At 44.1% G+C, this 27,142-nt stretch overlaps 3 protein-coding genes across 4 annotated transcripts; 2 read left to right on the top strand and 1 right to left on the bottom strand.

Moving 5' to 3' along the window:
• Positions 1–429: 429 nt before the first annotated feature.
• On the top strand, positions 430–21,490 carry kank3 (KN motif and ankyrin repeat domains 3). 2 transcript variants are annotated; one of them, XM_088907664.1, is made up of 12 exons: positions 430–1,050; positions 9,940–10,082; positions 10,418–10,506; positions 10,620–12,521; positions 12,928–13,024; positions 14,283–14,507; positions 15,110–15,200; positions 15,994–16,213; positions 17,099–17,241; positions 18,057–18,257; positions 20,184–20,282; positions 20,931–21,490. In XM_088907664.1, the coding sequence occupies exons 3-12, from the start codon at positions 10,470–10,472 to the stop codon at positions 20,967–20,969; spliced, it is 3,054 nt and encodes a 1,017-aa protein (XP_088763790.1). In that variant the 5' UTR covers positions 430–1,050; positions 9,940–10,082; positions 10,418–10,469; the 3' UTR covers positions 20,970–21,490. The 2 variants fall into 2 exon arrangements, with proteins under 2 accessions (XP_088763790.1, XP_088763791.1); XM_088907665.1 differs by lacking the exon at positions 430–1,050 and having other exon boundaries at positions 9,968–10,045.
• A 208-nt stretch (positions 21,491–21,698) lies between these two features.
• rps28 (ribosomal protein S28) lies at positions 21,699–23,958 on the bottom strand. The gene is made up of 4 exons (XM_088907666.1): positions 23,896–23,958; positions 22,985–23,032; positions 22,066–22,191; positions 21,699–21,814 (listed from the first exon to the last, which is right to left on the bottom strand). Exons 1-3 carry the CDS (start codon positions 23,932–23,934, stop codon positions 22,069–22,071), a joined length of 210 nt encoding a protein of 69 aa, XP_088763792.1. The 5' UTR covers positions 23,935–23,958; the 3' UTR covers positions 21,699–21,814; positions 22,066–22,068.
• Positions 23,959–24,253: 295 nt separating this feature from the next.
• On the top strand, positions 24,254–26,388 carry ndufa7 (NADH:ubiquinone oxidoreductase subunit A7). Its single transcript, XM_088907675.1, has 4 exons — positions 24,254–24,409; positions 24,873–24,922; positions 25,082–25,219; positions 26,072–26,388. Exons 1-4 carry the CDS (start codon positions 24,359–24,361, stop codon positions 26,160–26,162), a joined length of 330 nt encoding a protein of 109 aa, XP_088763801.1. The 5' UTR covers positions 24,254–24,358; the 3' UTR covers positions 26,163–26,388.
• Positions 26,389–27,142: the final 754 nt, after the last annotated feature.

Here is a 27,142-nt window from a genome sequence, read left to right as displayed (position 1 = left end):
CAAAAAAATGTGAGCTCTTTTTAGGTTTATAATTTGGTTGCTAGTCGTTATAATATATCCGAGGGCTGCGCAGTTTCAAGCACAGAAGTCTTGGTCTTTATCGTACGCGGCACTGTAGGGGCATTTCTTGTTCAAAGGCTTAATTAAAACCACCGTCGTGGGTGTGATTTCTAAACAAAGGACTGCAGAAAGAAAACAGCACTCAGACGAGGGAGGAGCGTACGGGCTCATTTGGTGGCCTGAGAAAAGACAGAGAGCTCTTAAACATCCAAATACCCGAGCTTTGCGATTTTTTGCCCCCCAGTCACTTAATCGTCTGATGTGCTACAGGGAACCGCCGGCAGGCTCAGGCCAAGCATTTCAGGATTTTAGGGTGGGACCTACGTCCTCTTCACAGCAAAGGCGTGCGCGACCCTCGGCAGAGTGCGCGCGTCTGTACAGATTCACACTCGGGTGTGAAAGTGACTCCCTGGGTCACACTGGTGCGAAGCTTCCTGAGAGCCTTGGTGTTCTAAGCAAACGGAGATCACCGAATCGCTTGTTGCCATTATGCAACAGCCGTACTGTAAAACTCGATAGATCGCTACAGTATTTTCTTTCTTTTGCGAAATGACGGACTACGTCTTCATAAAGAGAGCAGGACCCGTTCTAATGACTATCAACCATGCATACGAAAAACCGATTTAGTTGAGCGCCAGAATCAACCGTGCATGGCTTAAAAGCCTAGAAATACCACTGCAATCTTCGCCTAATGAGCAGCCCGTGTTCCCTCCTAGGCGGCTCGGCTTGCTCAGATACAGCGCCGCCAGAGACTACTCGCAGCGCGCACACACACACCCCGCAATCCCCAGCCATTGGCCATTGAAGTACCATACAGCGCCAAACAATTGGGCCGACCTTCCGCCTGTCACGCAGTCAGAAAGTTTTGAAGGAGTATTCCGTGCAGACTCCAGGGTGGGATGTGCCTGCCGATTGTTTTTCGTGCCCCGCTGAACATGAAGTTTTGAGGAACCTCTCTGACTCGCAGTGTCCATCGCGAAACCGCGAAAGGTAAGCCGATAATCGCCGTGTATCATGCGGCGTGCCTCAACAGGCTTGAGCCGCTGGAGGGGGGGAAAAAGTTACTGTTCATTTGGTGAGCCAGGCAACACTTCCCTCTCTCCCTGTATCCTTCGACTGCTGTAAGATGGAAGGGTTCAAGGTCCGTACAGATTGGAAACAAGGTGGATTTGAACACGCAGCTCGACTTCACACCCTGGGCGTATGCGGAGAAAATATTGATCAAGAATGTAGTTCAGGGCGATTCCTTCCCCACATTACAGCGATTGTGCCCTGGAATTTCTGCTGAGGAAAAACAGGCGCTTGGAAGAAGGTGCTTAAAGGCAAAGCTCTGTGAGACTCTTTACAATGTAAACTGATTCAGTTAAAGGATAGTGTCTTAAGGAGCGGATAGCATTGGTGATCACTGAATCGGATGCAGAGCAGTTAGACGATTTTTTCCCGTATGGTAACGCCTAATCACTCAGATTAATTGGATAAATAACTCAGATTTTATACGTATAGATTTTCAGCGGTATACGTATAGATTTGCGCGTAAAAAAGGGATGATAAAATGGGTACTTCGGCTTAAGAACGGCATCTTTAACTTCTTTCCTCAAAAGTAAGTTTGTGTTTGTATTTGTATTTTTTATTAATAAAAGCGCCCGTTTCTCTCTTGGTGAAGCGATCTGACGGATGCGTAATGCGTTCTTAAAGGAAACCACTGCATTGTGGCAGTCTTTTCCTGGAGGAGCCCCAGGTTGTGCCAGAAACCCAGAGCTCTGTAATTTAAGATCTCTCCAGATTTCAGTCTAGGGCTTAAAGAAGCTTGTGTGCGCGTCTTTTAACGCTTCGAGCCCCGGCGCGCCTCGGGGAGCCGTGTGCCCTTGGTGCGGGTGCGAGTTTTCAGCTGTGATCAGCTGGCTTGCGGGAAATGTCCGTTTCCCCTGGGCGAGCAGTAAATTCAGGCAAACGCCCACCTTCAGCTGGGAGGACGAGCGCTCCATGCTGTTCTAGAAACATTTCAGCTTGTTCTATAGTCTTTTTTTTTTGGTTAAGAATTCTGGGAGCTGCACATGTAGGATTTATAACGTGGTATTTCTGACCTATATGTGTTAAGGACGCGTTTAAAACTTCTTTCGTGCGGTGCGTGCTGGAGGCTGCGTCAATTAGTGAGCCGACTGGAACAGAAACGCACTTAAAGACCCCCTGTTCTTTACACGACGCATTTCAGGGCTTTGATTTATTTGATGGGTTTTTTATCTTTGTTTTGCCCTTGGAAAAACAGGTTTCATTACGTGCAGCAATGGTTATTCCGGATTGTCGTTGCTCGGGTCTGTAGCTGATCATGCAGAAATAATTGGTCTTCTCATGGAGATTCTCCCTGGTCTCCATTATGTATAGTCTTGTCCAAAAACATGTTACGTGATTGCTGTACTCATTCTTCGGATTTAACACTAAACCGAAAACATTATATACAATAAAAAAATCTCAATATGTCAAGCATTTTCATATACAGGCATTTATATACACGTATACCTCAGACTAAATGTTTATTTTGGTTATGTATAGTTTTACAGCAACTGAAATGTAGATGAATGCATTCATCGTCTTTCGAATAAGATTTGCGTTTCACCTTTAAATGACTGGTTTTGGGTCCTGGGTTCGATCTGGGACCTGGGGCGCTGTCTGTGTGGATTTGTTTGATCTCCCCAGGTTAGCAGGGGTTTCCTCCCACGTTCCAAAGACCTACTGGTAGGTTAACTAGGGAAAACTGGCCCTGGTCTGAGTGTGTGTGCCTGGGTCTCTCATGCCAATCCATCGCAGGGCACCTGTCCAGGGTGTACCCTGCCTTGCACCCATTGCCTGCTGGGATAGGCTCTGGCTCCCCCATGACCCTGAGTTGGGTGAAGTGGTTAAAAACCTGACGGATGTTTGGTTTTATACGGTCAGTGTCTAAGGGTGAATTCTCTGGCCCCTGTTTGTGTGGAAAGCAGAACTTCGTCAGACGCACATTAAATACTTGGTTGCATCTCTGATGGAGAGGCGTGGCAGGTGGCCACGCGCGGTCTGGAGCTTGTGAGGCAGTAGTGAGCAAACGCACAATGCATTCGAAACAAGGTCTTTTGACGGTTTTTACTTTGCACCATTTGAGCTTGTTAAATAGATGTGCATTTTAAGCTGTGCCAGACAAGGGCTTTTTGACCGAGTGCTTGCCCACAGACCACGCTGCGTGGGGGCAGAGTTTCGTCAGAGGGGCTTGGCGATGGGGTTGGGTGGTCTCCAGACGAGCCTCTCCACCTGCGCGTGTCTGGACCTGGGAAATGATGGGCCTGGACATCGGCCTGTCCTCCCCAATGCAGAATACTGCTGCACAGGGGTGTAAAATGCAACACTAAATGTTTGCCCATGTTGTAAACCATTATAGTGCACAACCAGTCGCCTTCTGAGCTCTGCTGTGGGACAGATTCAGATGTATTGTGAGGCCTGGAGCCTCTCTGCTCCAGTTCAGCCCTGCTAAGCAGCTGGTGGTGAATTATCCGGAGATGTGCAGTGGAAGTGGCGAAGAGGAGCACGTCTATTACCTTGTAATAAGATGGCATTGGATGGACGTCTGAGATAGCACTGGGCACAAGCATGTTCAGAAGTATCTAAGGGCACTTGAATCCAAATGCTGTAAACCTTATTACAACGTGCTCATGTACAGAAAAGAATTCTAAAAGCCTTTGCAAATATCATCCAATCTCTCTGCTGCCAACTGTGCCAACAATCTGAAAGCTTGTTTCCTTTATATTCTGACCTGATGAAGGCCCTTGATGCTGAATCCTTGTTGCATTAGAGATGATGCCTTTTTTTTTTGCAGCCGAAAGTGTGCGATTCCAGATTTATTGCTGTTAATATTTACAAAATGCAACACTTATTGACAATGAGTTGCTTTAAAAACTGGGGCTTTTGTTTTCTGGATTATTGGTTACGGGGGGGGGGAAACTCGTCTTCTCTATCAGTCTGGCCACAGGTAGTGGACAAACTGGCTGTAAATAGCTTGGCACCGGCAACACTACACTCTTTATCGTGATGGGCTGGATAGATCAGGGACTGAAATAGTTTGAGCTTATCGCTTCTTGCAGTCAGGCTGTCTTTTTTTTCCCAGGATGGAGAAACGAGGGAGTGTGAGTTTGTAAGCACTTGTGGTGGTGGTGGAGGAGGGTAGGATTGAGGGTGCTGACTGAAAGATTAGGTTTGATTGCTTAGAAAAAAAACTTTTTAATCAAAAAAAGCACTGAAACAAAAGAGGGCTCCTGCTTTAACATCAAGGATATTATTTAAAAAAAAACTGAAGGTGCAATTAAAATCCAGCCCTGGGCACACAGGTGTCTGTGCCTTAGAGTAATTGACTTCCATCTGGCTTGGGATCAGCAGTCAGGATTACAATTTCTTTGTACTTCTACAGGCTCCACCCCCAATTACTGTGTAGTTCATGATGTTCCAGATGTTTGATATTAACCCCTATGAAACAGTCTGTCTGCCCGACCACTGACTGTGCCAGGTCTGTTCTTACCTCCACGATGGGAAAGTGATGGGTTTGTGTTCAATTCGGAATGAACATCATTCCCTCTTTCTCTTAATCTTTCCAGTGCCTTTTGCAGAAAACGGTTTGTTTTTGCCCATTGAAATGCCTGAATGTCTTGCGCTGGCCATTACAGATATTACGAGCTTTTTAATTGCAAGACCCAGGAAGATAATGAAAGGCTGATGTGGCGGTTCTTGTTTTGCACATGTACAAGTTTGTTTTTTTTTCCAGCAGAGCCCTGCTAGAGCACAGACAATGCCACTCACTGTTAAACTCGTTCCATATTTTACCAGCTTCTCATCTTAGAATTAAGAGTAAGTGAATTGTATGTCTGTTCAGAAAAGGCATGCTTTTTTATCCATTTTCTGTCTGTGGATCAACTTTTATGGTTAAATATGGGCAGTATTTATATGTGTAAATGAATAACCTATTTGCATAATTTTCTACTTTGTTTCATACTGCTTAAATGTCTACTGAATGCATCACCAGAAGGCTTTCTTCATGACTTTGTTTAGCATGAATACTGTACACGATTCGAGTACAGTTTTCATTGATTTATTTGAATTTCCCGTGTTACCATGGTGTGTCACCATGATGAATTGTAACGTTAGTGGTAATTTGAAAGCTCATTTGTTAGGATTCAACCTGGAACCAAACTTCTAGCTAAAACTGCATAAGCCTTTTCCTCTTCTCCAGAGACGTGCAGGCAAACATCTTCCATTTTATTTCATTCATTTCTCAAATGGGGGGGGGGGCAATGCTTCTAATAATTGTCAATACGCATCAGCATTTTCTGGGCAGTGCTGTGACTGAGCAGTTGATTTCTAAGTTGCAGCATTTGACCAGGAAAGGGAAAAAACAGAAATAGTGGACTTCATGAATCACGTTGGTAAAAAAGCTTCATACTTGGTATGTCCTTGTAAAATGTGGAATGTTTTATTCATTCCTCTCTCTATTAAATGTCACAGTTATTCATTGGTAGATCAAATTAGGAAAAATATTTGGCGCCTGTAGGGCTATTTGCTGTTCTCTTGCCTGCACTGTGTCACAGGCAGAGAGCTAATGAGAGTAAGAGATAAAGATGTAGGTACATAATAGTTCACAACAGCCTAAAAATAAACTCCTTGACCAACAAGGACTTGGGGAGGGTTGTGATTGAATCTGTCACCTCGGGTTGCTGTTTATACTCTTTTTAAGCCATGATCAGCTGCTATAGATGGGAAATTAAGAAATTAACCCCATTTTTTTTGCATTAGTTTGAAAAACTATTCCTGCCTGTCAGCAGCCATAGCACAGCTGAGCCTGCTGTCAGACAAATATTCAAGTGCTTTTATTTGGGTGGGTGAATTATCATGATGGGAAGTTTGTTTTTGTGTTCGATGTTTTTGCACATTTTCCTGTTTCAAAATCACTGGGGGAAAAAATGCAGTAAATTAAGTCTTTACAAAACAAGATTATAACTTTCAGAAGATATTGAAATGAAAGACAGTTGGCTGTTGTTTTAATAATGAAACTCTTTTCCCAATTTAAATGCCTAGTTTGGAACAAAACGCCCTAAAATAAGCAAAACAAACAGCTGAGTCAGATTAAAACCAGCAATGCTGTCTACCAGTGAGAATTATTTTTTTGGCAGAGCCGTTCATTTGTTTTTAATGTAAATCAGGTTTTATGTGCCTATCATTTAGCTTACAGTTACAAGAAACATTCACTTGCCACATATAATCTTTACTTTTATAGGGCCATTAATAGGCCTGGGGGGTTCCAGGATATTGAAAAGTTTCCTGGCGCAGTTTTCAAGCCTTCTGGAAATTTGAATGAAGGGGAGTGCGTTTGTGTGTTTGTGTGCGCTTCACAGCAAGCGAACATCTGGTGTTCTCGCAGCAAGTGTTAAAATAACAACAGTGCGCTGTGACATCATGATTTGGAACACACTGTGTGATCATCTTTTATTTCCATGTCTGTTTGGAAGAAGTTAAAGCCTGTTTCTGTGGAGAGACAATTACAGGATCACTTCTTTTTTTTTCTTTAAGATATACATGACAGTACTGACTTCTACACCCTTTCTGGAAAAGCACCTCAAGGCTGTATTTAACTCTTAACTGAAGACTTTGTGAATAAAATCATTTTTGATGGTGCTGAAAAGAAATTGTGCATCTATAAATGACCGAGGTAGTCGATTTACATAAATGTCTATTAGCAGACCCAGGTGGTGGGATGGGACAGTTCAGTCCCAGGTTCTGAATTGGAATCAGGCTTTGGAAGTTTGGGTGAAAACCCACTCTAACAGGGGATAATGCAGAGAGCCCCAGTGTCCTCCCACTTCCCAAAGTCGTGGCGGATAAGATTTGTCTGCTCTAAAGTTTTGGTTCTGTCTTGGATTCTACAACGGACTGGTGCCCCATCCATGGTAGGACCAAATTCCGTCAGAAAGGACCCCAAAGTCTTTTACAGATAATTGGGTCATAATTGGTACACCTCTGAAGCCCAGCACCTATCTTGGTGACTTTTACTGCTTCTTAATGTGTTGGCAGCCCCACTGCAGAGAAGATCAGGTAGAAAAGCTTGACAGCCTTAGAATGGCCAGATAATGGACATTAGGGTTCACACCTCTTCTTGTTTTGACTGTGCCATGGGATTTTTAAAGCCCAAGTAGATAAAGCCTTGGTTTACCAGAGTGATGGGGCACTGGTATGAAACTTTGTCCAGAGGGAAGGGCTCCACCTTCTAGTTCGCCAACATCGTGTACAGCAGCTACCTGGCTTCCTTAGAGATCTCCCATCCCTGTACTGACCAGGTTCAACTGTGCTTAGCTTCCAAGATCTGAAGAGATGAAACTGAGTTGGCAACTTCTACTTAAGATCCAGCTGTAGTTTAAGATGGGACGTATGCATAGATGCCTGGAAAGACATTGTTCTGTGAAGGTCTGGGTAAGTTCACATCAGTATGTTAAAACCAGTTCAGAAAAAAAGATGGTAGCATCCTTTCAGTAGACGAGAATTATACGATTTCACCTCCACCCATACTGGAGTCTCTCCTTGCTGCAATGGGTTAACAGGCACTATGAAAGTTATCACAAAAATCCTGAAAGTAGTGAAATCCGTGTTTATAAAAGGTTCAAGTCCAAACAATGGTTCTCTGCTACGCTTGGAAAGACAATGGATATTTCCTTTCCTTTGTAAAAGGAAACGCATACCTCTCTCATTTCCTTTCCATTGTTATTTTTTTCAAGATTTCTCAGGCAAGAATATTTGAGTTCGGAAACATTTTCCTAATGGCTGTGTGGAGCAGGGGTTAGCACTCTGGACTCGGAATTGGAAGGTTGTGGGGTCAGATCAGACTTCGGAATGCTTCAGTGCAATGTCCAGTTATATAAATGAGATTGAAAGTAGACAGCCAAATTGGTCACTTCCCTGACAACATATTCAGGTAGATTTTATCTAGTGTTCTAGTTTGGAAAAACAAACTCCCTTTTTGACTCTCGTATCTTTCATGACGTGAGAGAAGACCCAAGTCAAAAGATTGTCCCCTAAGTTCTGTACTTTTTTAAGTAGGTATCATGCTTGTATATCGGGAACTGCTGCTGTTCTTATTGTGCCGATTTGAGGCTTTCAAAGCAGTTGGTGAAAATCGATGTAGTTATCAGGGAAACGGTTCCATTGTATGTGGATCCTGGGTTAGAAAGTGGGGTTCAGCTATCCAGGGTCTCAGATGGTATCCCCTTGACGTGTAGTCTGCCCCCTCAGATTTATTCACCCAGTGACATTTTGAGCTCTGAACCCTGCTCCTCAGAAAGACCCACAGAACAAGGAAGCCTCAGAAAATTTGCCGACGGCATTTTTTTGCTGCCGAACGGCATAACTGTCTCATTGTGAGGAGTGAATACATGCCATTGTGCGTCTGCTGTGCGGGCAGAACGGGGGAGTGGGAGGCCCGGTGTTGAGATGACGTTGACTGCAGTGGGGTCGCGTCTTGGCTCGTCAGCTGTTCTGGGGTACACGACGATACGCCATTTTGGGTTTCTCTGGGAGCTGTCGCAGGTTATTATAGTTTATTCTGCACCCCACACGCACCAAACCGTCTGCTGTGAAGGTGTCTTTTGGGTCCGTCTTGGTACGGAGTGTGCGAGTCGGGACCGCATGTGCGTGCGTGTGTTTTGGCCCTCGGCGCACACTTCCCTTGTTTTCCCCTGGCTGTCAGGAAGCTGGTTCTGACCGCACGATGGGCTTTCTGGCAGGTATAGGCCCGGCATCTGAAAGCAGGACAATAGGAGCAGTCCCTCTGGGTAGAGGGCTGTTATGAAGCTGCTTCCCTTCAGGAAACAACTGATTTATCTCAGTGGCTCACTCGTGGAGAGGGAGGATGGGGGTGTTGAGAAGGGGCTGGGGTGTTTTTTTTTTTTCTCTGCATAGCGCACATTTAAACACCTCAACCTTCGGATGACTTTTCACAGCTTTGCACAGCTCTGTGTGTGTGCTCTTTCTCTAACCCAAACTAAAAACTTTCTGAAGGCATGAGATCAGCTTTCCAAAACATTGAGCAACTCCTCTGGTGTGTCACACGAATGCAGAATTCCTGAACAAGCAATACTGCTGAACTGGATGCCATCTCTTTCATTAACTTGCACCAGGTTTAGTCAGTTAGGATAGTGCAGGGGTGGTGCGGTGGTTAGCATTGCTGCCTCATGAAGCTGGAGCCCTGGGTTCAATTCTTGCCGGGATCATCTCCAGCTCCCCCTCAACCCTAAAAAAAATTGATGTACAAGTCTGGTTATTAACTGTTTGAAGTCATGTGTGCTGACTGATCTCCACTGCCCAACTGTTACATTGTCCAGCAAGTAGCCTGAACAGGCCTGGAGGTCAAGATGTTGACACCACACAAATTACAGCCACTGACAGTGGACTGCGTTTCTTCTCGGCAAGCTGTCACTGATAACTCTGGAGGGGATGTGAAAGAGATTTCCCCAGCTGGTTGCCCCTTTTGTTTTTGCAAGTGTTGTTTACTTTGTAAGGCTGTTTCCTGGGGCAAATCTGTGGCAACAAGTAAACGGGATCAAATTCCTTTCAGAAGTTTCACCCTCGAAAAGAAAACCGTAAAGTGAACATTGGCTGTTTATTGCAATTGGCTGTCTTCCTGGTCGTGCCCCCTTGTTGAGATACTTGAGGAGCACCTTCTGCAAGTCCTAGCCTGGTCACTGTGGTAGGATGTGAGAAGGAGGCATGCTCTGGAATGTGCCTGGGGCTGGAGAGGAACAGAAAGGAGTGTGTGCTTTTTCCCCCGGCCTGCAGCAGGCCTGGTCTGACAGTGCCTGTTGTCTGTCCTGTCTCTCTCAGGGGATGTTGTGATCTGCCATTATCAACCGGGACAACAGAAGCGACCATCATTAGGAGCAAAGACTTGGGCCCAGCTGGTGAAAGCAGGAGGCTGGAGGAGACGGCTGTATGTTTTTTTTTTTTTGTGAGGGTGCACGAGGGAGGTAAGGGTTTCAGACGCATTTGTCTGCGGTGGGGTCCTTGTTTCAACAAGGGAGTCTCTTGTCAGAATTGGTCTTGTAGCCTTTTCTAAAAAATATCAGTTAATTGACAAAATGCATGTTTTGACTGTTCACTCCAAATCTATTTGTACATTTCAAATGCAGAAAAAAACAAATAAAGGAAATTATAAGTGCGGAAAAGGGGCTTCATTTTGTGTGGAACTGTGGGATGTGCAGGTGCATGATGTCATTTTTAACCTGCACAACAGGCTCTGCAAAAACTGAGCATAGCAGCAAGCTGTCAGGATGTCGGGTTCAGTCAGCTTTTTTTTTTTCAGGTGGTAAGCAGACACTGCCGGGGCTGCTGTTGGAAATTCCTGGTCAACAAAGATGACCCAGTCTGTCCAACTGAACCAGAAGCTCCCTGGTAAGTGACTGTAAAAATCTGTTGCATCCCTCTGTAGTGATTTTATGACTGGTTGCCAGGGTCTGGTTGAATGTTGCAGTAAGATTCATTGTCTCTGTGTCTGTCCTTAACAGATGTGGGGGCTCCATTCCTCTACAGTACCCAGGAGGAAGGAGACCAGGGAGGTTCCTACTCTGTCCAAACCCCTTATGGATTCCAGCTAGATCTGGACTTCCTCAAGTATGTGGAAGAAATTGAGAGTGGCCATAATTTCCGCCGAGCGCCTGTTAACCCCCGCCGAGGCCCACGGAGCTCGAAATCTGGCTCCTTGTCTCGGAGGAGCCCTGGGGGAGGTGGGCATACCAGTGGCTGGACTTCGACAGAGTCTCTGTCCTCCTCTGCCAGCGAAGAGGGTCGCGTGCCTCCCGTGCCGCCTCCCCGAAACCGTACCATCTCTGCTCCCTCGGAATCGCTCCCCCTCTCGCCCGTCCCCTTGACGAGCCCGCCACTTTCAGCTGGTCCGAGAGTACCACCGCCGCCACCAATTCGCAACCCTAGAGTCGAGAGAACCTTGCTGGAGACTAGCCGACGGCTGGAGCAGGAGCAGTCACACTTGCAGAATGGGTCGGGTTTCCAACTTGCAGAGCCTCCGAGAGCTGGATCGAAGCAATCGGGAAGGGTAGCTATTAATTCATCCCAGCCCTCTCCTCCTTCAGCCCCCACGGGAGACCCCCATCCACCCCATCTTCCCTCATCTTCTCCCAGCCCATCGCAGGTCATCTGGCCCAGAGCAAGCCCTCACAACTCTGGCAGGAGCACCCCAGCTTCTGGGGGCACCTCCTCCACTGGACTAGCCCAGATCCCACCAAACCAGCTCCAGACTGTCCGAGAGCAGATGGCCGCCGCTCTCCGGCAGCTGAAAGAGATGGAAGAAAGGGTGAAGGGAGTGCCAGCGCTGGAGAGAGAGGTGGCAAAGCTGCGAGCTGAGAAAGAGGAGCTTCAGGCAGCGTTGCGGGAGAAGGTGGGGGGAGAGGCAGGTATCCAGCAGAGGTCCTTGAGCGTCGGAAACAGCAGTGCAGAGGAAGCTGAGGGAGAGGCTCAGCGGAGGCCTCCTCCAGCATCCAGCCATGTCAGGCAAAGCAAGATAGCGGAGTTAAGAAAGCTGACGGAGAGGCTAGGAGGAAGGGAGGACAGGAACAGCGAGCAGGTGGAGAGAACCACGGTGGTGGAGAGAAAGTCAGTGGGAGTGGGAGGTGACAGACCCTTGGAGGAAGGTGTGTTTTACTATTGCAAGGGAACGAAGGAGGTGGCAGTGGGCACGGAGGCCGTGGAAGCATGCGAGAAAGGAGTGGGAACAGACGCAAGAGAAACGCGCGAAGCTGGAGCCGAGGCCAGAGCAGAAGTGGAGGATGCTTCAGTGTGGGTCATGGAGTCCCTGCTGGGGCTGAGGACTGAGGCTGAGCGGGAAATCGAGACCCTGCAAGATACCATCAAGTTCCAGCAGGAAACCATTCAAGCGCTGGAAAGCCGTCTGTCCCAAGTCGACAAAGAAATGGAAGCGCTGAGAGCGCAGGATGACGAGAGGAAGTCCAAGGTTGCAGTGGAGAAGGGTATCCAGGCCCAGCCAGAGACGGCTAGTGTGCTGGTGGAAGCTGTGGTCTCCCTCACCAGTACTGCAGCAGGAGGAACAGTGGAGGCATCTGAACGCAGGCGCAGCATAGCCGTGGAGTGCCGACAGGAGCTGAAGGATGTGGGAGTTGGCCCGGAGTTTGTTCTCCAGCAGATCAACCGGGACACTCAAACGGAGTCAAGAGGGGAAGCCAGGAAAGCTGTCCCAGTAACTAGCACTGGGAGCCAGTGGGAGAAACAAGATGGACCAGAGACGGGTGGCGAGCAGAAAGCTCCTGCCGCTGTACTGAAGCGAAGGCAAGTGAGCATCACAGGGCACACTGCCATATCCAGCCTGGGGGCCGTCTGTGTGGCAGAGAGAAGAAAGTCAAAGGAAGTGGTACCAGTACCCCTAAGCCCAGCTGCAGGTGGGTGGTACCCCTCTTTGTGGATGTAGTGCACCTGGATATAGGTGAACAGTTCTGAATTTAATGGCATTTTCACCCTTTTAAATTGGGCGGTGTAACTGTTTTAGAGATAGAAAATCTGTGAAAACAATATACCAATTGCATGTGAATCTGTGGCTGCTCAATGCTTTACCCATGAAGTCCTATCATTTTCCTCCTCGGTCCTTCACAGCTACAAAATATCTCTTCTGAATACATCTGTGTTGGGACTGATGGTGTATATTGGAAAATGGAAGGTTTGTTTTTCTTGATTTTTTTTTTAATGTAAAAAATCATTTTGCATTCAGACTGACAAGCCTGTTTAGTTCGGTTTGGGTATGAAACCCAAGGCTACACTGTCTTCTGTGGCGATTCCACTGCCTTGCAGGTGTCCTGAAGTCCATCATGAAGAGAAAAGATGGGAGTGCCCAACGAGAGCCTGGCAGCAGGAAGAGCCTGCAGTTCGTAGGGGTTCTCAACGGGGGGTGAGTCGAAACGAACGAGGAGATCCTTATCGCTCTTTATCACTTTATGACAAAACATCTGTGTTCAGAGGAGCCTTCCAATAGGCCCTGGTCTGCCAGCTCTTGTTAAACATGCAGTATCGTTCTGGTTAGTTTATTTAGGGTTTAAGCTGGAAAATGCCTTTGCTTTGCATTCCTTTATGCAGCTGTGTGAGGCATGGCTACCTATTTACAGATTTCAAACCAACAGGATTTCACTTCATGGTGAAATCTGAAATGATTTCTCCATACTCATTTTTGATGATTTGTATTTTTTTGTTTTTACTTACTTTTAACTTCTTTTTGAATCGCCTATTGTTTCTTAAATATCCCATTCCTATAAGACCCAGGGCAAGCAAATGCCACCCATTGAACCACCTGTCGGCTCACTGCAGGCTCTACAGTGTCTGACGGGAGACTTGGCACAGATTGGAGGTCTTTCAGTGATGTCACTGCTGATCTGCAGGGTTCCAGGAGTTGCTTTTTCCTGGACAGCTCTGAGAATATCTAACCCTACTTTCCCTGGCCAACCTACCCAAAACCTGCCATGTTTTGCCACATTGTCAAAGCAAACACAGGGACAATCCAGACTCAAACTTGTAACATTGTACAAAGCAAACCTTTTTCACCTAATGCCTTATTTGGAATGATCTTTTGGGCTTAGAGACTCAAATCACATTTTTTTAAACCTACAAGATAATTGCTTGTGCATCAAAGCAGTCTAATCAGGCTAATCATGTAGTGATTATTTTTGCATCATCCATTCCTTACGTGTAAACAGAGAAAGCATCAAGCCTAGTTGCATGAGTTTGTGGCGAAATCTGGTAACCGGTTCCTCAGAGCAAGCTGTTGGCTCAGCATTTCCAGGGGCATCATGCAGCACTCTGTTCTGAGCATTTGTGTGGAGGAGTCTGGTGCAAAACAGGGGGAGTTCATGTTGTGAATCAACATCTCAACAAGATAGACAGACAGCTGGAATTTTCCCACAGCCAGCAAATACCAAGCATGCCACAATGCAGGGTCTAAATTGATCCGTCAAATTTCAACTGGATCCAGATTTTCTCCATCTGTAAATCTGACGTTTCTCACAGTCGAAGAGCGCCTATACAAAGTGCCAGTTGTTCTTTTTAATTGTGTCACCCAATCTGTGGCCTGAAAATGTGTTTGGCTGGTTTGTGACTCTTGCCTATAGAAAGACCGTAAGGGTATGAATGTGTATCCCTCCCCCACCCTGCTGCAGGTACGAGTCGACCTCAAGCGAGGAAGAGGAGGATGGGGAGGAAGAGGAGGGGACTTCGTCTGGGGGCAGCGGTGGGGGGGGCTCTGACAGCAGCGAGGGGGAGGACGGGGCCCTGATCGACACTTCAGAGGATGAGAGAAACGTCAACCTGGATGACAGCGACAGCGAAGTGGAGGAACCTGCGGCAGAGCGCGAGGAGGGACAGCAGAGCGCAGTGAAAGAAAAGTGAGCCCCCTGACTGTGGCCTCCAGAACTGCAGGAGCTTTGAGCATACAACCCACATACGACTTTGCAAACATTCATCTCAAAATGCAGAGTTTTTAGTCAAAGTATTGCACGCTGAAATACAGATTGGTATGACTAGTTGGGAATCCAGTTAGGTTTGGGTTTTGATGTGTCATTTATATTTGAAAGGTAAGCAGTCTGGTCATTAGAACCAATCAAATCTTAATGAGGAGAAACCAGGTGGATGGCATTTATCCAGTCCGTTTACTCCGGCAAATGTAAACAACGCTGCTTAACTCTACAGCTGGCATCATTCACCTCTGAAAGCTAGAGTGTGCACTCTGTGCGGAGACAGAATCCCACTGCAGCACAGGACCAGGTGCTCTGTGCGGCTCTAGGCCTGCTGGTGGCAGTAATTGAGTTCTTGGAGGAGCAGAGCGTGCTCATCACCACGGCAGAGCACCTGGTCTTTGTGTGTTGAGGGCTTATCTGCTGTCCAGGGAGAGAGGGGTTGAGTCCAAGGGGCAGGGAGAGCCGCCCTCATCACAAATTCAGTTTATACTTAATGTGCTCAAACTGAAAAGAATTTCCTTGTGCTGAAGGTTTGAGCTGAGTAAGAAAATGCGCGAGGCCTGTCTCATTCTGAAGAACCACCTCAATGATGACATCAACGCGCTTAAAAGCAAAGAAGTGGTAGGTGACCCAGCGTTTCCCTTTTTATCCTTCTTCGGTTTGTGAACAAAGTTATTGTATTGTATTGTGCTATTGTAGAGAACTGCCTGTTGCTCAAAACGATCCCCAACAGCATGTCTGTCATCGGAAAAAATCCAGAAGGTAATTCCACAAATTTTCAGTATTCAAACGATTTGAGACAGTTGATGATTTTATCATTGGATTCTGTAATACAATGGATAATCTCAGAGGACAGTCTTGAAGCTCATGAGCTCTCATGAGCTTCAAGTGTTGAGCAGGGGCGTAGTCCAGCTACCATCCCATTTTAGATGTTACCTAAAATACCATTTTGCCATTAGGTTTACCAACAAAATAAACAGAAAGGTAGGAAACGATCACACGATGTCTTAATATTTAAGTGTGTGCTTAAAAGGGTAAGTGGTCAGTGTGCACGAATCCGTGGTAGACCGCTGTAGATGGTTCCCATGCAGCTCATGAAAGTCGTGCGAATTTGGCTTTGGCCTGCGTATCAGTCCCACCTCTCCCGTGGGGTCAAACAGGGGTCAGCAGTGTAACTGGAGCAGAGAAGAACAGCAGTTTTTGCACGTAAGCAGCACACCTATTAGTAGTGCATTCTATTCTAGAGGGTAAGGAATATTTAAAGGCGCCACCCCCCCCATACAAGTTCCTGGCTCCGCCACTGGTCCTGGTCAGCCCTCCGGGGCTGATGGGACTGAGATTATTCTCTCGGAGCGCTGCAGAAGGAGACCCATTGGAATGACGCTGTGTGTGTGTGTGTGTTGCCGTCCTGTAGCTCTCGAGCACACACACCGTACAGCAGGAGTGGTTCCGCGTGTCCAGCGCCAAGACGGCCCTTCCCTCCCGTGTGGCCGACTACCTGATGGCCTTCTCCGAGGTGTCCCCCGCGCTGCTCCGCCACGTGGTCAACATGACGGACAGCAACGGCAACACGGCGCTGCACTACAGCGTCTCCCACTCCAACTTCACTGTGGTTGGACTGCTGCTGGACACCGGTCAGTGGAGTGAGAGAGGCCTTGCTGTGTGCCTGCACAGTGCCCAGTCCTGGATCTTGAACGGTAGTCGTGTTGGAAAGCTAAGGTCTTACTTCTGTTGGCGCAGCGAAGTCCTGCACCACAGGTTTTTTTTAAAAATAATGAAACATTTCAGGAAATTTGGGAAATGTAGCATGAAAAAATATTTTTGCGCCGATGACATCGGTTTCCAATCCTGGTCCTGGTGAGCCACACACACCTGGTAGTCTTTGTTCCAGCTGAGCCCTCAATTACACAATCGAACGCTTCATTATCTTAAATACTTTGAAATGTAACTTGAACGTGCTGGAGCTTTAACTGCTGTATTCTGTAAGTGAAATAAAATCCCAAGCTTGTGACTAGAAGCAAAATGCAAGTATTCAACTGAAGCAACTTTGTAGACCAATCAAGGCTTCAACGATGTTTTATAAGGGTGTAGTACAATGTTTTTAATCTCTATCCTAACATTCTGCATACCTTATTATTGCTTTATCACATTATGGAAAACGCAAACAGCTCAGACTTTATATACAAAGTTTCTTCATGTTTAACATTTTTGCCACTTGCATGTATCATCCCTCCACTTGTCTACATGAAGTGTCACTGACAAGGCGTGTCTGCTCACTCCTGTACTATGTCTAAGTTTTTTCAATTCATTTGTGGCTTCTACAGTGTTTAATTGTCACCATTTATCCTCTCTATATTTCTCTCCTATAAACTGGGACATTATTTTAGTTATTTTAAATTAGTTTGGCTTTAACAATTCAATAAAAATGGGCTAATGAGAATAAGGACCATGGAGCTGATGGGTCATGGATTTAACCACAGCTTTGCACGGTGTTGCTGAAGTGCCTGTTGTTTCCCCAGGCGTGTGCAATGTGGATCACCAGAACAAGGCTGGGTACACCGCGATCATGCTGGCTGCCCTGGCTGTTGTGAAGGAGGAGGAGGACATGCGAGTGGTCAGGAAGCTCTTCAGCCTGGGCAGCGTCAACGCCAAAGCCAGCCAGGTGAGCTCAGGAGGGACTGGGGGGGTCCCAGGTCCCCTCTGACCTTTCCTTGCCAAACAAGGAGCAGAGCCGGTCGGCCTTGCGTGCTGCATGAAGATGAACATTTTTATGGCTCAACCTGAGCCCAAGAATGATAACAGGCGATCAAGAACCGATTAATTGACAACTAGTTAGAGAAGGGACCTCGTGATCCAAAGTGGGTTGTCTTAAGATTTAACAATTTTAAAGCCAGTTTAGAGAGAGCATTAAAATGAAAAATTGCACTGAAGAACCCCCAACGCTGGAACAGTGGACTGCTGTCGTGAAGGAGTTTCATATAATGGAAAAGATCACCTTTTCTCTAATGCTGCAAGCAGAAAGGTTAAACAAATAGTGGCTAGTCTGGATTGGGTTTGTGGCCCCATTGAGACCTGATTTTGTTCTGTGCAAGAGGATGAAGCAGTCTTATGTCTAGATTGTTGGTTATTTGATGCGTTTTTGCTGATAGTATTTCTATATGTAACCTCCCATCTATGCTGGCTTAATGTAGTTAATTATAGAAAAGTGATATAATGGAAAGATGAAAGCAGTAAATTTATTTTACTTCATATATGTTGTATTGGTAAATCCTTTCATCGCTAAATAAAAAGTTTTCAAAACTAGAATTCCAAGACCTATACATTCCTAATGTGAAACACTAAGCCACCTTTGCTTTCACACTCCAATACTTTACCCTCATGAAAACAGTAGAAACTGCGAAAGGATGGAAATCACGTGCGGCTGGAGTTTCACGAACGGCGGTCGGCGTAGTAACGCGTGTGGTGTTTGGTGCGCAGGCCGGGCAGACCGCGCTGATGCTGGCGGTCAGCCACGGACGGCAGGAGATGGTGCGCGCGCTGCTGGACTGCGGGGCCAGCGTCGACGTCCAGGACGACGAGGGCTCCACCGCCCTGATGTGCGCCAGCGAGCACGGGCGGGCCGAGATCGTGAAGCTGCTCCTGGAGCAGCCGGGCTGCGACGTCACCATCGCGGACAACGTGAGCACAGCGGACTTCAGACCGCGCACAGACATCCAGTAGCGCCCCGGTTCCCCATTCTTGGTCTCTCGAAGTGTCAGATCGCTCGCCGTTTCGCTAGCAAAGCCAGTCCTTTCTTATTCCTGTGTGGTACTCATCTTTAATGGATCTTTCCGAGCCAGATCACTCATGCTTTCAGACAGTCAGTGAAAATATTTCCTAAGGGCTCAAAGAAACAGTGGGCGACAGAGCAGCGCTGGGGCTTAATTCTAGAACTGGGGTGCTGGCTGTTCAGTTTGTGTGGGTTTCTGGTTCCCCCCCCAGCCCTACCCCACTGTCCAAAAACATACTGGTAGGCTAACGGGCTTCTGGGAAGACCGGCCCTAGTGTTGAGTGTGTGCATGTCCATCAGAGCTCCGTTATGGACAGGTGTCCCGTCCAGCGTGTCTCCTGCCTCACACCCGTTGCCTGCTGGGATAGGCTCCAGCTCCCCCGCGACCCTGAATTGGAAGACGTGGTTAGAAAATAGGTGGAGGGGTAATGAGTGGAACAAGGATTTCTCTTGTTTCTTTCCAATTTAGCCAGACCACGTAAGGGTTGAACTAAAGACAAGGGATTGGAATGCACATCCAGACAAGTATTAGCAGTTAAGATGGGAGCGTTGATGTGAAACATTAAAATATGATAAACTATTCAACCTTTTGACTCCAGAAGCCACAAAGACACTGAATAATATAAATCAATAACAATTCCTGTCTCCTCCTTCTACAGAGATCCCCAGCTGATCTGTAGTTGACTAAATGCCAGGTGCTTTCTACACAGGATTTATTTTTATTATCGACAGTAAATCTTGTCAGCTTCCATAAAGACTACAGAAGTTAGTCACCCCCCCCTCCAGAACCTTAAATCATAAGCTGCTTTTTTAGACCAAGTTGTACTGTCGTTCTGTTGTCCTGACTTGTTGAGACAAGAATGCAGCCTTAAAATTCCAAATGCTCTTGTTTTAAACTGAGATGGTGATCTTTCTCTCTGCCAGTGGTATGTGAGCGGGGGGAAAAAAAAGTTACAGTAATTTCCCCCCACAATGAAAGTTTTATTCAATCACCTCTGCCCCTCTTGTGATTTTTTTTCCTCATATTTGTAGGTGTAATGCAAACCACAAGAGAACAAAGAAAATCCACAAGTTAAACTTGGGATTCAGTTGAAAGGGGATGAATGCCTCAAGGAGATGGGAATTTGAAATTTGAGAATTACTGCCAGTGTTTTGTGTTTTGATTTCTTGCAAGCTAGCTTTTGGAACCTGGTGAATAGCATCAATCGATGTTACAGGGCTACAGGGTAACCAGAGCCCCTGGTGAAAAACTAAAACATTACTAATTTCTAAAAGATGACGGGTACAGGAAAAAAAAGGGATGGACTGGTCAGTAGGATTTGGGAATGGCATAATTGTAATGTGAGATTCCTATGGGGAAAACAATCTTGACTCACTACTGGCTAGTTTAACAACCAAAGAATTGAAATAAAAACAAAAGTTTAAGACGGGTTAAAGATGATGATGGTGGCTTTTAGCCACTGTAGTTGATAGAGTCTGTATTCTGCCATCTACAGCTGCCTAATCTGTGTAAGCACCATTATTTGAAATATTTCAACATCCATCAGAGTTGTGTGGATTGAGTTTCACAAGGAAACAGCTGTAGGGCCCTGGTGGGAGAGAGGAAAGATCTGACGAGTGTTGAAACAGAAGCAATTAGCTCCAGTATAATGGGTGGATTATGAGCAATAGGCATGGGTTTACCCTTTGATTGTTGTCAGGCCTCGGACTGGCAGTGGTATTTATGAATGTACAATACCAGTTCTGAGCATATCATCAAGTATTTAACCCAGCAAAAAAATTCAGATGATGCTGAATGTTTTTAATGTTTCACTTTGTGGTCTCTCGCACTGTAGGACGGCAGTAACGCCCTCTCCATAGCCCTCGAGGCCTCCCATAATGACATTGCTGTGCTTCTCTACGCCCACATGAACTACTCCAACTCTCAAGCAGCTGTAAGTAGTCTGGCTTCTGGAACTAATGCTGTTGAGCTTCTTTTTCCCCACTTCTCATAACTTCGGTTGTTCCTCTGCCCTGCATCTGCAGTACTCATCTCCTCATTTCACTGTTGGGTTCGACAGCCCAGACTCCCCTTTGGCCTCCTTTAATTCCATAGGTGGAGCCTGGTTATTGGTCCCTTAAGACTTTTTCCCCCCACATTAAGCATTACATCAGTGTGGTGTAATGAGGAGGGCTCTGGAAAAGTCATGGGAGGGTCAAGGGTGCAGTCCCAGCTGGGACTTTTGCCGATTTGCTCACGTAAATGGCTGGCTGTGTAAAGTGGTCTCTTTCATTGTAAATATTTTCTCAATCTCTTTTGTTGGATGATGAAATGAACACTCATCATCTGATGAAGATGGCACATTTAAGCTTAGTTCTGCTGAACAGCCCCAGTGTTGCTCTCCTATATGGACATGAGCTAATTCAAGATTAATGATGAGGGTCTGTGAAGCCACTCATCTTCACAAGCCTGTTTTAGGGTTAGCTTTTTACCAAACTGTTCATTATCACAGAAGCCTTAAGGAATAGGGCTTCTTTTGTTGTAAGGGTTAGAATAACAGATTGGCCTCAACACACATGCTTGTTTTCTCTTCTCATTGCAGGGAACCTCGAAAATAACCACAAGAAGCCACACCAGCTAAATGATCCCTGGCTTTTCAGACTTCCCACCAACTACCCACCCTCTCCCAGCAGCATATGCAACTGGACGCCAGCCCTGTGCAACTTTTCTGAACTCTACTGAAAAAGTCTATAATCTGTATGCAACATGTATAAGTGCCTTTAGAAACATGTATCCATATTTAAAATATTAGATACAAATTATACTTCCCATAAATATTAGGTTTACCATTAGTGGTAATACTACTAACTTTTAAACCAACCCAGTATTTGCAGGAACACCACAGAAGATTGTATTACACCTGAAGTGAACAACTTGAAAAGAAAATGTTACTGCTATGTAAAGTGATTTAGTGTGTAAGTGCCTTTTTAAATAAAAAAAAACAAGCAGATAATGTACGACACCCTGCTACTTTTCAATAAAATGAATTGCTAAGTTCCAATTTTACAATGTAAACTGCAGTTCCCAAAATGTATACTTCTGCACTGTTATGCACTGTATATTCATATTCTTGTTTTAAAATAAATATTTACTTAATGATGTTATACTGAAATGGAAGAGATGGTAAAAAATCTATCCCAAATGGTACTGTTAGAAAAGTCTGACCCTTTTTTCCCCCCCCAAAGAAAAGGAACTTATTTGCCACGTTGCCATCCTACAGCAATTCATAGTGCCAACAGTCCCTGAACTGTACGTTAGAAACATTCAACACCAGTGGTGATCTTAACATTTAAATACTGGAAAAGACAAATATTTTATCCTTCTTTTATTGTCAAACTGTACACAGATCACATTGCAGATGAATATGCAGTGCCCTCTTCACAAAAGGATTTTCAATGCAGGCATGTCTTCTATTGGAACAGGGAACTGCAAGCAAAGAAGGAAATTTGTTACAAACTATGCAGCAAATCCAGTTTATAACACCCATTTGAAAAATGGGTAACAGATAATGCACTGAATGCAAAGGTAAACCGTAAAATATGAGTAAAGAATCCATTACTCTTTACTACCCACAGTCAATTTTTCAGCCTTTGAGTCTTTCCTCCACGCCCATATTCTCTGCCCAACAGCTGAACCCCATGACCCACTTGCCCCAGCCGTTGGCAGGTGTAAACTACCTCCTAGCGCAGCCTCCTGGCTTCTCGTTCCGACTCCAGCAGGGTGAGAACGTCTCCCTCTCTTACTGGGCCCTTCACGTTCCGGATGATGGATCGGTTGCTATCGTCCATGAATTCAACTCGCACCTGGGAATGGGAGGGGGGGGAAGGCCAAGATCTGCTTATCTTCTTCACTACTAAATAATCAATCACACTACATAACTCATCATAGTAACTCAACACAAGGAACTTATGCAGGCTAGCGCACTTTTTAATTTTAAAAACTCCAAACATTTTAAAACAGAAGACGAATGCTGCACAAGATGTTTTTTCCCCCCTTCTTTTGGTCTTCACTACATGTAACAAACCTCTGGACTGTGTTTTTTTTAAATGAAACACGTAATCATCCAAGACTCATTTAACAGAGTGACAAGTGGCCAGTTATTTCAACCACTACAAAATTCCGACCCAAGGACAGTCAACCAGACAAGACAATTCTCCAGATGTTCCACATCCCATTAAATCTAGGAAAAGAGCACTGAATGCACAAGACATCAGTAGTTCTACATTTTAAACAAATGAAAATAAAAAAGCAAACGACAAAGCTGAGCATCTCATTAATTGTAAAGCAGGTTTGTAGAACACATTATATCCTTACAAGACAGAGGTAGAGGCATGAATGCAAACTTATTATAGACCATCTGGACTTTGGAGACATGCATGAAAACATCCAAGTACCTTTTCCAGCCTCCTTCCTAAACAAATTGAAAAGATTTCAAAGGAAAAAAACTCACTGGACTGATAAAAAGGTAGTAAATTAGTCTTGATTAATTGTGTATAGTGCTTTGATCTGGCCTAACGCCTTGCCCATAGTCGTCAGGAATGACTGTTGTCTTTAACCTGGACAACACTTCTCTATCGTTAGTCTTCAATCACTCACCTGGGTACACTGTCCCTGGGAACCAGTTCTTCCCAGAACTTTGGTCACCTGAAAAAAAACAATGATGTATGTAAACGCGTCTTACGAAAATATCGCAGAGAGTTCCTTACTCTGAATACATTTTTATGATTTTCAAGCAAGAGTGCGCGTTAACGTAGAACAATGCATTAAGCAGTATTTAAAACGTAAAAGATGTGCATTCGAAGGCGAGACCCCCAACATTTTCGTGTCGGGATGTGGATTAGAGGCTACTGCAAAAACGATTATACTTCACCGAGTCAGCGTAATATAAAAATAAAGGAACAGCTAGAAATAAGCGCCAGGCAGCGCTAGAAGATTGCCAACGTCAAGAGCATCATACAAGGAGCATGAAATAATCCGACATATTAAGTATAAATTCATGCTTCTCCCAATCTTCTCTCATTGTCTGTCTCATCGAGAGAAAGTTGGGAAAGACACATTCGTAATACAGGAAACTGTATATGGCCAATAAAGTGATCTTAAGTAATTCTGATCGTTTTCACCGCATGGTTGAGGTAAATAGCATGGCAGAGCACACGTAACCGGATTCGCCAAACAACCGATTTCCTCTTTATATACTTAAAATATGGTACCGTATGCAGTACAATACAAAGTATGTATAGATAAACATGTCAAAGTCTCATATAGATATAACTACAGTGCAGCAGACCCGGTACAGTTTTGTTCAATCCACTGTTACTGCGTGGTTAATTCCTTTGGGCCGCCCCAAACACGTCCCGGCCACATGGGATGGGTCACAGTAAGTTCTATACCCGCTTTCGAAATCATATAAGAAACAGAATCGATAGCTGAGAATTCAATTAGTTCATTCGACGTCTCGTTCGTTAAGAAATTACAAGAAAATGCAACTGTACGGAGAGTTTTCTTACTCGAGCAAGCTTGATGGGCTGCACACGGCTAGCGTCCATGATGGCTGCTTGAGACAGAGAGAGGGTCACGTGGGGCGAAGGGGCTTTTTATACTCACCGTTAAATGTTCCTTATTTTATTTTAGGATTTCTCATTATATCTATAAACCGAATTACAAATTTGTCAAGGTTTCCATTCTCTAAAACAATTGTAATTTGATTAAAATTTACATTATTGCTATATTATGTCCCATCATGCCCTGCGTTTCTGTCCGACTCCCTTTTACGAAAAAAAAAGATATGTTTGAATTAATTTATTTTGAAAAAATATATGTTGTTTAAGATCACAAAGCCACATATAACGACTTGCTAATGTTCTTCGGTCGGGTTTGTTATCTTTAAGCATAAAGACTAAATGAAACTAAATGAAAAGCGGCTAAATATTTTCCCGACGTGCTTAGCGGCTTCTGCCCTTGACAACAAAAATGGCGTCGGCTACTAAGATTATTCAGAGAATAAGAAATTTCTTTTCTGGGGTAATAACAAGTTGGCATTTCTTTATTAGCATTTCACTTAAATATAAAATGTATTTTTTTAAATAAGTGTTTGGTATCGTATGTGTGTCTTATGTGTTGCTTAGATTTAAGGAGAATGAGATTTGGATAGGTACGAGCTGACATTCTGTTAAACCTGGTTGGGAGAAAGTCACAGCATACTAAGCTACATTCTTAATATATATTAGATGTAATTACTTCTATTCTATTATGTTTTACGGATTTGAATAGTTGATTAGGCTTTTATATGATACAATTTTAAATGTGTGTTTATACACTACGTAACTAATAACACAAAACGGACTTCGTATTAGTACTAGAAAGAGGGGAAATCGGTATAAAATGAAGGTTTTACTGTCTTAATTCAATTTTGGTCAGAATAGCACAGTTTACGCTTTTGCAGTTGTTATAGCTAACATTTACTGTTGTTTTGTATGTTTTGTAGCGGGATCTACAGGCTAAACTTCAGTTACGATACACTGAGATTTCAAAAAGGTAAATACAGTATTATTATATTATAAATTAAAACATTCAGTTAAACTGCATTTATACCTTCGTTTAAAGATGACTTTAGTATTGTACAAGCATATTTACTAGATGACGTTTTTGACAAAGCTTAATTTGTTGTTAATGTGTCTGTTTGTATTGGTTTAGGACTCAGCCTCCACCCAGCCTTCCCGTGGGGCCCAGCCATAAGTTCGCCTTTAATTCCTACTGCCTACGGGATGGGCGCCGGGAATCGGCTCCTCCAACAATTATTTTGTCTCCCCAAAAGAAACTGGAGGCTGGCAGGTGATTGTTCTGATCCGATTGATTTCTGTTTCAGGCAGGGTTACTACAATGACCTCTTCCCTTTGTAAAGGTAGCTTTCTTTACCTGAGCTGTGTCTAATGTGCAACAGGTGGAACACTGATAAAAACACACTTAAGAATGTCATTCCCTTTCAACAGTAATAGGTTCCTTAAATAAGACATTGAATATAAATTACACCTGTATTGCTAGTATTTTCTTTGTATACAGTGAAAATGGTCCTACTTTTAATTGACTCTAGATGGTAAGCATCATAAATCTGATGCCTGTTCAAGGAAGCAGCAATTTGAATTCAAGTCTTAGTTGGGAGGGGTCCTGTCTATGCCATACTTTGGAGAAAACCACAATACCACAGATAGTGTTAAAACAAACTTTTCTTCTAGTGCAGTGTTTGTTTCTTGAACTGATGAAATCTAAATATTTTAAAGTAAATATTTGTGTTTGTAATGTTTACAAATATTTTTAAAGATGTTCATTAAAAAGACAAATTATACTATTTGTATAAACTCATCATCATTTATACTTGTGTAAATGACATTCTTTCTTTCATTATGTTTAAAAGCTGTGCTAATGTTCTGGATCACCATAAATTTTTTTTTGCTTTTTCTAAGGACAATTCTTCACAACACAATTTAACTGAAAATTAAGCTTCATATAAGCTTCATCGGAGGGTTCAATGTGTTTGAGTGTAACCTTAGTCAGTTGTTACTGTGATGAAAGATGTACATAAAACTTTAATGTGCAGATAATGTGTTTAATCTTGAAATGGTGTTCTTAGAATATAATTAATTTTCATTATTAATTCCAATGTATTTTTGTCTATTTTGAAATTAGCCAAGATTCATCTGTGCCTGCCAAGCGTCCAGTGATACCTGGACCTCCATCTAAAGAACTGCAACTCTCTACAGACCAGCCGTATCTCTGAGCGGGATGATAGACCTGTCTCTGCTCTTTTCTTACTGCAGTCTACTGCAGTTCACATGTCCACTCCTGCTTGAGTGACCTGGATATCCACATATGGGCACTGTTACCTGTGGGAGTGACTGTATAAACCTTTGGGCTTTACTGTGTTTAAGTCCTTAGCTGTCCTGTTCCTCGATGCCCTGTACAAAGTGAAATATATAATCAATAAAATGTATAATCTATAAAAATTATGTGGTCTTTTGTTAAACTTATCCTTGTTTGACATTACAGTGGAGTGTTTGGAGTTTTGTTTATATGGTATGTTCTGCAATATGACACCAAACATTTTCAAATTAAATACAAAGTGTGTTGTTTTTTTAGATAAGTACACATGAAGTAATAATTAAGCTCACGTTTAGTGGGTTTTTCACACTCAAAGGCCAAAACAATAAGCCCAGTATATTTCCATGCCTTCACTCACCCCTGAGGAATACTCCACTGCTTAAACACACTTTAAACTATTTTATTTTACCTTTCAGTGTGGAATGTACTTGTTTTTTTGCAGTTCTTACTTCATAAGATTTTTTTCTAGATGCATTTTAGAATGTAATAGTATTAACAATATTGTATCTAATATGAAGTACAAGTTTAAAACATTGGTGTACTTCATGAGATTCATAAAACAGTATCTTCCTTGTCTTATTTTTTCCCTTTGCCTATCTAAGAGTAAGAATAAATGTGATGCAATACGTACAGTATCAGGCCAATTCATAATGTGTCACATTGTACATTCAATGTACTGTATATACTGCACCTTGAAGTCGGAAAACAGTTGATAAAATAAGGATATTCTGGCGCAAATGCTTAATTGCTGTAATCTATATTAATCTGGAAATGGGGAATTAGAATGCTTATGAAGGATGCATTGAAACTGAAAGTCAGATACAGAAAAGTAATTCGATGAGAAGTGTATGCGTAAGTGTGCATTAACCAAACATGAAC

The sequence above is a fragment of the Atractosteus spatula genome, chromosome 28 (genome assembly GCF_055471065.1).
Source record: "Atractosteus spatula isolate fAtrSpa1 chromosome 28, fAtrSpa1.hap1, whole genome shotgun sequence".
Lineage (NCBI taxonomy): Eukaryota > Metazoa > Chordata > Actinopteri > Semionotiformes > Lepisosteidae > Atractosteus > Atractosteus spatula.
Note: the sequence above shows the minus strand (reverse complement) of the source record. Positions and strands in the feature narration are given on the sequence as shown.